General features: G+C 39.8%; 1 protein-coding gene and 1 long non-coding RNA gene across 11 annotated transcripts in view; one reads left to right on the plus strand and one right to left on the minus strand.

Annotated features, from left to right (window-relative positions):
- The window catches only part of ATP8A2 (ATPase phospholipid transporting 8A2), a 324329-nt gene that overhangs the window by 214145 nt on the left and 97260 nt on the right, over positions 1-12924 (minus strand). For all 10 annotated transcript variants that reach the window (XM_081004078.1, XM_081004077.1, XM_081004079.1 and 7 more), the window contains 2 exons: positions 11266-11404; positions 232-296 (listed from right to left, as the gene is read on the minus strand). In XM_081004078.1, the coding sequence (XP_080860204.1) occupies positions 232-296; positions 11266-11404 (204 nt within the window). The remainder of the gene's footprint in view (positions 1-231; positions 297-11265; positions 11405-12924) is intronic.
- LOC308476562 lies at positions 8756-11507 on the plus strand. The gene is made up of 2 exons (XR_013985957.1): positions 8756-9050; positions 11303-11507. It is a non-coding gene; the product is annotated as an uncharacterized lncRNA (long non-coding RNA).

The following is a 12924-nucleotide window of genomic DNA, read 5'->3' on the forward strand; positions in this document are numbered from 1 at the left end:
CAAATAAAGTCTATCTATCTACTTCCCAAATCTGAGTGATAGGACACAGAGACCAGCAAGTCAATTCTGACACAATGCTATCCAAAACTGTGCCAATACAATATTTTGGTAAAATTCCATATCCTTAACCAAAAAATTCCTCATCTTTAACTAGAATGTGGTGCAGACATCACAACATCTGGACAGATGATTGAGCAAGTGGCCTGCTGAACTTCAGCAAGTTTTACTTACGTCCAGAGAATCTTCATTCACAAGGATGAGGGTCATACTCTGGGACACGAGCCTGCAGGAATATCCTGGGGAAATAAATAACAAAGCAGACACAGAGGGGCGTCAGGGTCACTTTCTTCTTCACCGTCACAACAAATAAGTTCAACATCAGAAAGAAAACCATAAGAACATAAGAAGAGCCACCTGCTGGATCAGGCCAGGGGCCCCTCTAGTCCACCATACTGCTCCCACAGTGGCTAATCAGATGCTTTTGGGAAGCCCCAGTCAGTAAAACCCACACACCCAGCTCCTGCAGTTTCCACCTGTTGGGATTTTTGACTAGGTGCTATCTGATGCAGCTTCCCACAGAAGCAATTAAGGAGTTGGCCAAAGGCCAAGAAGACTGAGCAGAGGGAATTATTTTGCCTAGAGATATGGGACCTTGGATACAACTCTGCTATTGGCCGAGGACTCCACATAGGCATGACGACTCATGACCTTCCTTTTTGGTTAGTTGTTGGTCAATGTGTGGTTTGAGAGTTCGTTCAGTGAGAGAGTTAAGATCCGTGTCTGTATCCTGTATATAGTAACTTGTGATTCTGCTGTAAATAATAAACCTATAAGTAACCAAGTTACTAGTAGCAGGGTCTTGTTCCTGCTTCATCCTGCCTGCAACTGACTGCTTCTGGACAGTCTGCATATGCTCTGCTATATTCAACAGGTTCTGGCTAAGATTCTTCAACACCACCAACTGGTAAAACCCCCATGATGAAAAAGTGGGGAAGGGAAGAGAACCTGCTTTGCATGCAGAAGGTGTCTTTCTGAGGGTTTTTCCCAGCTGGAATAAACTGCATTTATAGAATAACACACTGTGCATGCACACGAAAGCTCATACCAAGAACAAACTTAGTTGGTCTCTAAGGTGCTACTGGATATATATATATATATATATATATATATATATATACACACACACACACACATATATATGTACACAGTGGTACCTCGGGATGCAAACGGGATCCGTTCCGGAGCTCCGTTCGCATCCTGAATAGAATGTAAAACACGACGGCGCTTCTGCGGGTTGCGTTTTGGCGCTTCCGCGCATGCGCGTGACGACATTTTGAGCGTCTGCGCATGCACGAGCAGCGAAACCCGGAAGTAACGCACTCCATTACTTCCGGGTTGCCGCGGAGTGCAACCCAAAAGCGCTCAACCTGAAGCACATTCAACCCGAGATATGACTGTATATATACAGTATTTTGACTACGTCAGACCAACATGGCTACCTACCTGAATCAGTTGTTATGAGTTGTGTATTTCAATGACTGTGCCATTTTATAAACACCCCTCAGCACTACCCGTGTATAAGACGAGCCCCAATTTTAAACCTATTTTTTTGGTAAAAAAAACCCTAGTCTTATACACAGAAAAATATGGTAATTAATACAAAGTTAAATCTGCAATGCACTCTTTTTAGGAAGTAAGACCTATTCAACAAAGCAGGACTTAAGTAACATGCAGAGGACTGCAGTGCTCAAGCCCTATTAAATGCTTTTTAAAACTTATAGCAATTTTCTTGATACAACAGGGTGTAGATTTGCAGATGAAAAGATTTCAACAAGTGTAGCTTGTATGGGAAGCTAGAATGAGGACCTTAGCATTTAAATTTCATCCCCCCCCCCAAAAAAAAACCTAGCATGTCCTTAACATATGAACATGGTATAAAATGCAGTCTCAAAACAAGCACAACTTCAAACCATAAGTTATGAAGTTGGCTTGCTACATTAAATAGAGTTTTGTTTTGTTTTGAAGCTATGATCCCTGGTTTGTATGTTAACTACAAGCCAAGTTTCATGGAAATGGAAACTAAACTGTCGGTGTCCTGCTCTTAGTGACTCCTCCCTGCTTTTGCACATACCCAAGCCATGGTTTAGTGTTGCACACAAAGTCAGCCACTGTTTCTAGCTAGAGTAAGTCAAGAGAAGGGGGTCCAATTTTTGAGAGCTAACTAAGTTGTTCCTGGGACAGGGAGAGTCTGCTACCTTGAAATAGTTTTCTTTCTTTTTTTAAAAGTTTTTTATTTATACAACAAGAAAAACACACACACACAAATACCAAATTACACACAAATTACAAAAATAACCATAGGCACATAATTTTCTTAGCAAACAATAAAACATCTATTGGTCTTAACACTAAAGACCCAACCTCCCGTCTATTCCATATTTCAAATTCATATTACTTTTTGCCAGTATACGCTTTTATCATAATTAAACTTATTCTCAATAAATCTATTTTTTTTTTTTAATGATATTTATTAAGATTTTCAGAAATACAGAAAGTGAGAATTAAAATACATTCAAAGCCTTATTTTCATACATCCACTTTCCGGGACTCCCCCCTTCCCCCACCCCTACCATATTCCCATTTCATATTGTTGGCTCCACAAGCTCTCAGTTCTAATTAAAACTTAATTTGTTTAGACCATTATTCGAATTTAAAATTTATACACTCCTCATCAATACCCCTAATAAAAAACAAAAGTTCTCTCCCCAGGGCCCACCCCATTTTCATTCCACAATTTCCCTTTTTTTAATGATAGGGACACCCCACACAATAGAAATATCAGAAATAAGAAATAAAAAGTATAATAAATGAAAAAGAGCCAGTTCAAAAAAAAAAAAGAAGTTAACAAGCCTTTGGATTTTAGTTCTCCCCCCCCCTGTCCCCGGTTTAATTTCCCCCTGACCACCAAACCATGTTATCCGCCTGGAATTCTTAAAGTCCATAAATCACCTATTTCCCCCAACTCCTTGCTGGCTTTTTCTTTTTATAGTTATTTTTTAAAACACTTAACTTCAGATCTTTAATAAAACTCCCCCCATTGTTCTTTCCAAATTGTAGTCCAATTTCCTCTTGTTCCGCTGCTGAAACGTTCTAATTCAGAAGCTTAGTAAATCTGCAGGGATTATTGTTATTCAGGAACAAAAACTTGCGTTCAGTCCCTTCCTTTCTTCAATAGAAAATTCTATTGTCTCCTTTAGCTGAACACCCTGTAGACAAAATATTATTTCCGTTTTGCAGCTTTCCCAGAAGATAACCAGTCCTGTAAAATTCCAATGGTATTTTTCCACTTACGACCATCTTTGTAATGTCCCGAAACTCCTCTAGGGGGATTGTTGTAACTTTGTTTTCTCTAGTCCAAAAGTCCGATTGTTATCCATGTTTTCGCCATTTTGTATCCAAGTTTTAACGAGTTATAGCAAATTGTAACAAATTTAACCAGCAAAGTTCTCATAATAAAATCCTCTCTGTTTTCCGACTTTGACAGCTACTTTGACAGCTGTCAAAATCTCCGACTCTTTTCACCAGGCTCTCTCTTCAATCACCCCGGTTCCCAGGGGGGGGGTTACGTTTCTTCACCCTCAATTCTTCCTCCAGCACAGTTCTTATAGTTCCCCATCGTGGAATTCTTAGTTTTTATCAGCAATACAAATCTTTTTGGACCTTGGTTTCCCCGTCCTTGTTTTGGAAGGTTTACAGTAGGGGGGGGGACTGACTTCCTTTTTGGATCCCCCCCCGCTCGTGTCCAATCCAAAAAAAAAAATTATTATTTTTCTCCTTTTAAACCCGGTTTCCAAATTACTCACGGGTTGTTGTTAAGAAGTCCGAATTTTCAATGGAAGAAGTCAGCGCTCTCCGCCGGATGGCATGCGGCTGCGCTCGGCAGGGATAGCAGAGGACTCAAAGCACCACGCTTCTCCCCGGCACCCGATCCGTAGCCTTTAAAAAGGCTCCTTCACGAGTCGGGAGGGCGCTAGCGGTGCCAGCCGAGTCTCCATGTCCACGGCCCCCGTGGCCGTGGTTTTTAAGGGTCCCCGCATCGCCGGTGCGGTAGGACCCAGCCCCTGCCGAGCAGGCTCCCTCCGGAGCTCGGAGGGAGTCCGCCATTCGGCGATGGCGCCAACCCGGAAGTCTGATATTCTCAATAAATCTAATTTCTTATATCTACCTTGCGAGTATTACTGAAGTTCTTCGAATGCTGCAACAGAATTTAAACTACTATATTTATTTTTCAGATAATCTTTGAAAACCTCCCATTTTGAAACAAATTCCTGTTTTGATTTATTCTTTATTTTTTCTGATAAACCATCTAATTCGGCATATTCTGTCAGCTTTTGGATCCAATCTTGTATAGAGGGGATTTCATTACTCTTCCATTTTGCTGCGATCAAAACTCTTGCTGCCGCCATCGCATATAAAAAGATACCCTTCCTCTTTTGTGGAATATCCAAACCTGTTATTCCCAGGAGGTAGGCCTCTGGTTTTTTATTGAAAGAGATCTTTAGCATTTTTTGCAGTTCTACATGGATACTCTCCCAGAATACCTGTATTTTCCTACATATCCACCACATGTGGTAGAATGTTCCTGATTCACCGCATCTCCAACAATTACTTGACACATTTTTATACATTTTTGAAAGTTTCCATGGTGTTAGATACCATCGATGTTGCATTTTTTGAAAGTTCTCTCTAATCGTGTAACAATTTGTGAATTTCCAACTGATCTTCCAAAAATTTTCCCATTGGGCCATGGTTATTGAATGGCCAAAATCCTGGGACCACCTCACCATTGCCACTGTTACCTCCTCCTCGACTGTCCAGTCAAGAAGGAGTCGATAAGTTTTGGAAAGAGTTTTTCTTTTAGAATTTACAAGATCAGATTCGAATCGGGAAATTTCTGTTGAGAACCCCTTTTGTTTGTCAGATTTAAATTTTTCAAATAACTGATGGTATTGGAACCAGTCTGAGATGTGTTCTCTTATTTCCTCAAAGTTTTTAAATTTTATTTGGTTATCTTCATTTTTTAGAAGTGTTTTATATGTTGGCCAGCTTTCCTGAGTATTTCTCCGTTTTACTGCTACGGCTTCTATTGGAGAAGTCCATGGGACTTTAGGTTCCATCAGGTCTTTATATTTTTCCCATACAGCAAAGAGTGATTTTCTTATTATATGGTTGGTAAATTTTTTATGAATTTTCGCTTTTCCATATATCAGGTAGGTGTGCCATCCCCAACGGTTGTCAAAACCTTCCAGGTCCAAGAGGTCCGGATCCTGCAACGTGCACCAATCTTTTAGCCAGGTGAAACAGGCTGCCTCGTAGTAAAGTTTTAAGTCGGGTAGGGAAAAGCCTCCTCTCTCTTTTATGTCTATTAAGATCAGGTGTTTAATCCTAGGTTTCTTCCCTTCCCACAGGAATTTGGAAATTTCTCTTTGCCATATCCTAAGACAACCTGCTTCGCCCAGTATTGGAATCATTTGAAATAAAAAGATTAATTTTGGAAGCACATTCATCTTTATAATGGAAATCCTACCCAGAAATGTTAATTTTAGTTTACTCCAGGTTACAAAGTTTTTTCTAATCTCTAACCAAGTTTTGGTGTAATTATCCTGGAATAAGTTTATGTTCTTGGGGGTGATCCAAATACCCAAGTATTTCGCTTTTGAGGAGATTTTCAGGCCCAATATTTTTTCTAAGTCGTCCTTTTCTTCTGTGGTTACATTTTTAACAAGCATTTTTGTTTTTGTTATATTCAGCTTAAAGCCTGCCACTTCTCCAAATTCTTTAATCAATTCCAGCACTCTTTTCAGACTTTCTTTAGGGTTTTCAGTCATAACAAGTAAATCGTCCACAAAAGCTTTAATTTTATATGTTTTGTTTCCCAAAGTGATGCCTTTAACAAGCTGATCCTTTCTTATCTGATTGTTCAATACTTCCATCACCAAGATAAATATCAGTGGTGACAGTGGGCAGCCCTGTCTGGTTCCCTTGTTTATTTTGCACTCCTCAGTAATTCTTCCCTTGATAATCAATTTTGCATATTGTTCCGAATAGATGGCATTTATTCCTTTACAAATATTTTCTCCTAGTCTGATTTCTTCCATTAATTTTTTCATAAATTTCCAGGACACGTTGTCAAAAGCTTTTTCAGCGTCCACCAACATAATAGCTGCTGGTTTATCAATTTTAATATCCAAATATTCTAATACATTAATCACACATCTAATGTTGGATTGCATAAATCGTCCGGGAAGAAATCCGGTTTGATCTTTATGAATTATCTCTTTCAGCACCATTTTTAATCTATTTGCAAGAATGTCTGCGAATATCTTGTTATTTAGCAGTGCAATGGGTCTGTAATTGGCCATGTTTGAGGCATCTGTTCCCTGTTTGTGGATAAGAGTAATAAAGCTGTCCTTCCAGGTTTTCGGTAGCTTTCCATTTGCCAGAATATTATTCATTAGGTCTTTCATGGGAAGAAATAATGCTTGTTCTAACTTTTTATAGTAATTAGCTGGGAGACCATCTGGGCACAGTGTCTTTCCTATTTTTGATCTCTGTATAGCTTGTTGCACCTCCATAGCTGTTATTGGTGAGTTCAAGATTTCAGTTTTTTCCTTAGGTATTATTGGTAGTTTATTTTTGCCCAAATAATCAATTATTTTTTCTAGAGTCTCTGGACCTTCTTTATATAGTTTTCCGAAAAAACTAGCAAAATTTTTACTAATTTCCTTCGGTTCTTGAATCCATTTGTCTTCAATTTTAATTTTATTGATAATTCTATCTTCCTTTTTCTTCTTTAATCGCCAGGCCAGAAGTCTGCCAGATTTATTTGCAAACTCAAAATTTCTATGTTGCAACCATTTTATCTTCCATTCTATCTCTTCGTTTATTATCATGGAGAATTGCATCTGTAAAATTTTTATATTTTGCTTAATTAGTTCATCATCTGGTTTTTGGAAAAGGATCCTTTCCTTTTTTCTAATTTCCTCCCAGATCTCCATTTTCTTCTTCTCCTTTATTTTCCTTTGGAATGCGTTTTGTTGGATAAAGAAGCCTCTTACGACGGCTTTACCCACGTCCCAAACCGTCTCTAGATCTACTCCTTGATTTAAATTAAACTTAAAATATTCTTCTAAGATTTGCTTAGCCTTCTGTACAGTTTTTTCATCGTTTAGCATACTCTCATTAAGTTGCCACCTTTTAACCTTTTCTTCTTTTCCTTTAAAGTTAACCCAAACTGCGCTATGATCTGAAATTGTCCTTGGATGGATTTCTGCTTTTGTAATATTATTTAATAAATCCTTTGTTGTCCAGATCACATCAACTCGTCCCACCAATTTATGTGGCTCTGAATAGTGTGTAAATTCTTTCTCTTTTGGATTCTTAAACCTCCAAGCGTCAAACAAATTCAGGAGTTCTATTAATTGGAAATAGTTTTCTTTCATTTGCGGCCAACTTGACCATTTGTAAATAAAGCACATATATTATGAAACTCTAAGTCTTGAGTGCTCCCTCATGCAAAACTAAGCAAACTCTGTAACATTACCCAATGTTCAGAGAAAAGGGGAGCAAGGTATTTTAAAAGTATTTTACATAAAATGAACCGCCTCATATAAAATTGTGCATGCAGCTTTATTGGTATTCCACATAGAATGTTCTCACTAAAGAAAAAATAGTAACAAATTAAACTGAGCATGTTCTTATAAATCTTTAGAGAAAAACTTGGGGCAAAATGATTGTGAGTTGTTAAGACTTTTACATCTATGGAGAAGAGTAAAGTGAGATTCCTTAAGTATCTACTAAAAAAAAAAGAGAAGTCCTACAAGCTATTTTTAAATTCCTGAATGTTATTTAGTAATAACAGTAATAATAATAGTAATAATAATGCCGCAGCATGCAAAGCTCCATTTTATATTAAAATTTCACTGAAAAATAAAGAGGGATATCTTACAGCTTCGGACATTACTCTCCAAGTCAGGCACAGCCTGTCCTCAGGGAATGACTGCAGCCCTAAACGGTTACAAATTTAGTATAACTAATTCAAAGGGATTTTCTGCTGGTTTTTGATTGGAACAACAGCTGCAACACTTCACAGCAATTTCCAAGCCGCTGCTTGCTGAACCTTTCAGATTCAGCAAGACACCATTTGACAACTGGAGCCGGGGAGCTGAGTGCTGAACAACAGCAAAAAGTTATACTGGATTCCTCAGTGATTAGCAGGATCCAACAGTCATGCAAGTGAATTCAGATGAGGGTGTGCTTTCAAATTCTCTAAAGTCATGTGTCCATGGGGAGCTCACTTAGAGACCCTGCACTGAGTTGAATGGTCATATTGTAAGATGCTTTAGATCTTGGGGATGTGTGAAACAAAATACAAATGCATTATATCCTGTGTCACTATGGTAGCTCAACAGATGAGAGAACCAATGGCCTGCCAGCCACTGGATGTCATGAATGCAGACAGACAGCCACCAGGTCATGTGAAGTGGTCAGGTGATGTAAGGAGCCAATGAGATTTTATATCAACCTATAATACAAGGGTGATGAACTCCCCCACCCCAGATCTTTCTCTCTCCCCTCACTGGCCATTTTTGACAGGTGGGCAGGGCCACACAACTGTCAATTACCTGATGTCATAATCACACGTGGTGACTGATAGGTGGTCCCATCCACCTGTCAATGTCAGCTTGCAGAGGAATGCACTGGCAAAGCAGCACCAAGCAGGACTGAACTCTCCACTCATCAGTGGAGACTAGGGGATTGCTTGTCTAAACAGGTGCATCTTCAAGAGCTGGCGGAATGCCAGTGTTGATGCCGCCTCTTATATTTCAGCAGGGATAGCATTCCCTCCCATGTTACCACAAGCTGATAATCACCAGACTGTGGCAAAACTAAATGAGTTTCCATTTGCTGATCTTGATGCCCTCGCAGGGCAGTGGAGGAGAGGACGGTCTTTCAGTTAACCAGGCCCAGAGTTGTTTAGGGCTTTATACGTAAGTAGCAGGATCTTAAAACTAATCCAGTGGCTAATAGGCAGCGAGTGAAGATCCCTTAGCACAGACATAATGTGCGCCTGATCAGGAGCACAACTCACCACCTGGGCCACAGCATTCTGCACTAGAATGTTTAGGGACACAGCAAAGGAAATTAGAAGAGCCCGCTGGATCAGGCCAATGGCCTATCTAGTCCAGAATCCTGTTCTTACAGTGGTCAACCAGATGCCTGTGGGAAACCAGCAAGCAGGATTCGAGCACAAGAGCTCTCTTCCCTCCTGTGGTTTCTCTGTCACTTGGGCTGACTAAGCAAGATAATGTGGCAATACTTTGCATACTGTGTGCAGGGGTGCATGCTGGGGGATGTCGTCATCATGAATTCATTGGTTTCCTCCATGTGGGGGGTAGCCCATAGGCATTTTCTGCAGCTCAGTCTCTGACTGGTGGGCTTTGGAGGAGCTTCCAGGGGTGCTGAGAGAGTACAGTGGACGCTTGGGTTGCGAACATGATCCGTGCGGGAGGCACGTTCGCAACCCGCAGCGCCACATCTGCGCATGCGCGGGTTGTGATTCGGCGTTTCTGCACATGCGCAAAGTGTGATTTAGCGCTTCTGCGCATGAGTGAGCGCCGAAACCCGGAAGTAACCCATTCCAGTACTTCCAGGTTTTGGCGCATCCGTATTCCAAAAACACGCAACTTGAAGCATCTGTAACCCAAGGTATGACTGTATCTGCCTTTTTCCCCACCATCTGCTCAGTTTCTGCATTGTATTCTCCTTCTAGGCTGAACTGGTCACAGGATACAGCAGCCATTCCAGTGACATAGGAGCAGCATAATATCTGCTCGCTGTGTGTGTGTGTGTGTGTGTGTGACAGAGAGAGAGAGAGAGAGAGAGAGAGACTGCTCAGTAAATCATCTGTTCCCATTGCATTAAGATCAGTGCAGAAAGCCTTCTGTGATCTGTTTTGTCCTGCCTCTGAAAATACATTTACATTTTTCTGTGCTGTGGTAAAGAAACAAAGTGCATATGATTTATCGAGGCTGCATCTGAAATGCCACTTTTAGTAGGAGAAGTCAATTTTAAATGTAAATAGAGAGAATTACTGGCTGTCCAAAACTCCACCGAGCTTAATGCAAGTGAAATCACAGAATACCAGAGCTTTGCTGTTAAAAGCCTATCTTAAATAACTAACAGTCAACCAACAATACGTACTGACTTGAAAGTCACAAAAAGTTAAAGGTCTAAGTGCACAAGCACATTTGAAAATAAAACTGAGTATGCTTAAAGATGGAACAGAACAGAGTGAAGTGGTATGTCAGGTGTAGTTTCCCTGAATGATAATGTAGGTTTCAGCAATTTGTGATTTATTTATTTTTAAATCCTCATGAAACCAATTATTCGGAATTTTAGTGTGAATTTTCCTAATGAACACATTTTTGTCTGCAGTTTTAACTAACCTACACATTTTTCCAAGCAACTTCTCCCTATATAATGAATTTTTGTACATTGTTTTCACTAATTTATTCATTTTTGTACACATTTCCCCCTAGTACGTGCACTTTTGTTGGAGAACCGCATCAGAAAATTTAGAAAAGTGGAAATTTTGAAGAATGGTTGTTTTGGTTCTTTGGAAAGTGAAAATGATGATTTTTTGCTTTAAATCAAAGTGATGATTTTTGCTTTAAATCAAATTCCTTCCCCATTATGACACAAAAGGGTTTCAGCCTCAAAGGAAAGTTCTGCAAGGAGATTAGTGGCCCCCCCACCCAAAGCCCCACCCACCAACAGGCCACATACTTCCCAATTCCTATAAAAAATGATATAGAATGGGCACGTTTTCTAGTCTGGCCAATAAGGAAATCTGCCCTTGGGGAAGACAGCACATTCATTTTGCTCCGCCTCCTTGTTTACCTCCCTGCACCCAGATTTCACAATTAGGAGCCTGTGCTTCTTATCTCTTACTCATTTAATGAATTAAATGAAAGGGTCAAAGCAGTGCAACGAATGAGCCACACTGCTCAAGCCACCAAAAATTGTGAGTTGTATTCAACAAAGTTGTACTCAGAGTAGACCCGATAAAATTAATGCACATAAGTTAGTCATGCCCATTAATTGAAACGAGTGTGCTTCACCAGATGACTAATGTTGGATAGAGCCCTGTGATCCAACACGTTGCACAGGGCCACCTTAGTAGAAAAGCTGAAGGGCTGTTACCTATGTTCAGAGCTGTTTCTTGTTTGTCTCCTGTTAGGACCCAAATCTTGATTTCTGCTTTTATTAAAGTGGATATTGTTTCTGGAACACCTGCTTGAAGGCGGTCCTCAATGGCTGTAGCACCAAGAAGAAGCAAATCCTGAAAAGGGATGGAAGAGGGGAGAAAAGAATTGGGAGGTCTCATTCTTCTGGGATCAATCTCAGCTTGGACCATGCTCAGAAACAGAAATTAATGACAGCAAGCTGTGCCTTATCTTTTCTGCTACCCACCCTTCAACAAGATATGTATGGCGCAGTTAACTTTCACTGCTCCTCTGGCATGAAAATTGGACATTTCAGAGTGCATAAAAGGACCAGGCACTTTGATCAGAAGGAGGGCAACGATTCAAAAGCAATTAATTGTAATTGCAACTTTAAAAGATAGCCAGTGGAGAGGTCCATGCACCAGTTGCCATAGCAACATTCTTAATAGCCTTAATTGGTATATTTCTTAAGTTCAGAAAACAGAAGTTGCATGGCATCGTGTCGTTAAATATACTTCCTGCTTTCAAAATATACCTACAAAGTGGATGCAATCATCCGAAAGTAAAACTGTTAATTGACCTGATCATGTCCCACTTTGGAAGCACAAATGGAATGACCATCCATTTACCTTCCCATCTCTATATATCCTACAGATGTATATATACTCCGAAATAAGAAAAAAACCCAGAAATCCTAAGGATGTTCGCTCGGGAATAAGTCCCACTGAACTCTGTAAAACTTGCTTCTAAGTAAATATTCTTAATATCAAGCGGCACATATCATTTGCAATTGTAAAATGCACTGGCTCTAGTATATTCTTAACTTTCCTGAAGCTTTGGGGCGACTGCTGTAGAAATGTAAACAGTTTAAGGGAAATAAACAGATAAGACAGACTAAGCATCGGCCCCTGTGTCAGAAATGAACTCCGTCTAACTTAATGAGACTTGCTGCCTTGTTTAGAACTGAGTGCCCAGTCTTTCGTAAACAACATTTGTCAAAATCCATAATCATAGATTTAAGTGCCCTTTGTTTAAAGGCTACATATTTTGAATTTTGGGAAAGAGAAAAGAGCAAGTAACAGAGCAGTGCGTTTTCATAAACAGCAGATCTATGTATTCAATCAACATGTGACACTTTTTGCAAAAACAGGAATTAAATGTGTGGCTCCAAATCAAACATGCAACTCAGCAGATAATTTAAGAGATTTCAAATGAATTCTGCACAAGTTGTTAACAACCGAAGAGAAAACATTTTAAAATGTATGCTGGGGGGGGGGACGACGACTTTTTCACTTTTGATGCAAAGATTGCTGACATCCAAATTAAACAAAACATTCAACTGCAGGAATGCAAAAATTAAGGGGGCTTAATTGTGATGAAAATTGGTTAACTTTTTAATCATGAGAAAGAAGAGAAATCATAGCAACAGAATCCATACTTTTACTTACCCAACTGTCTATCTCAAAGTCAGGCAGTATTTATGGATATTCCATGCTTGCTTTCGCCATCTGTTTTTGAACTACAATTCCCACCATCCCTATCACTGGTCCTGCTACCTAGAGATGATGGGAACTGTAGTCCAAAAACAGCTGGAGACCCAAGTGCAGGAAACCCTGCTCTAAACTAAGATGCCCCA

Source organism: Podarcis pityusensis (assembly GCF_964106645.2).
Source record: "Podarcis pityusensis genome assembly, chromosome: 4".
NCBI lineage: Eukaryota > Metazoa > Chordata > Lepidosauria > Squamata > Lacertidae > Podarcis > Podarcis pityusensis.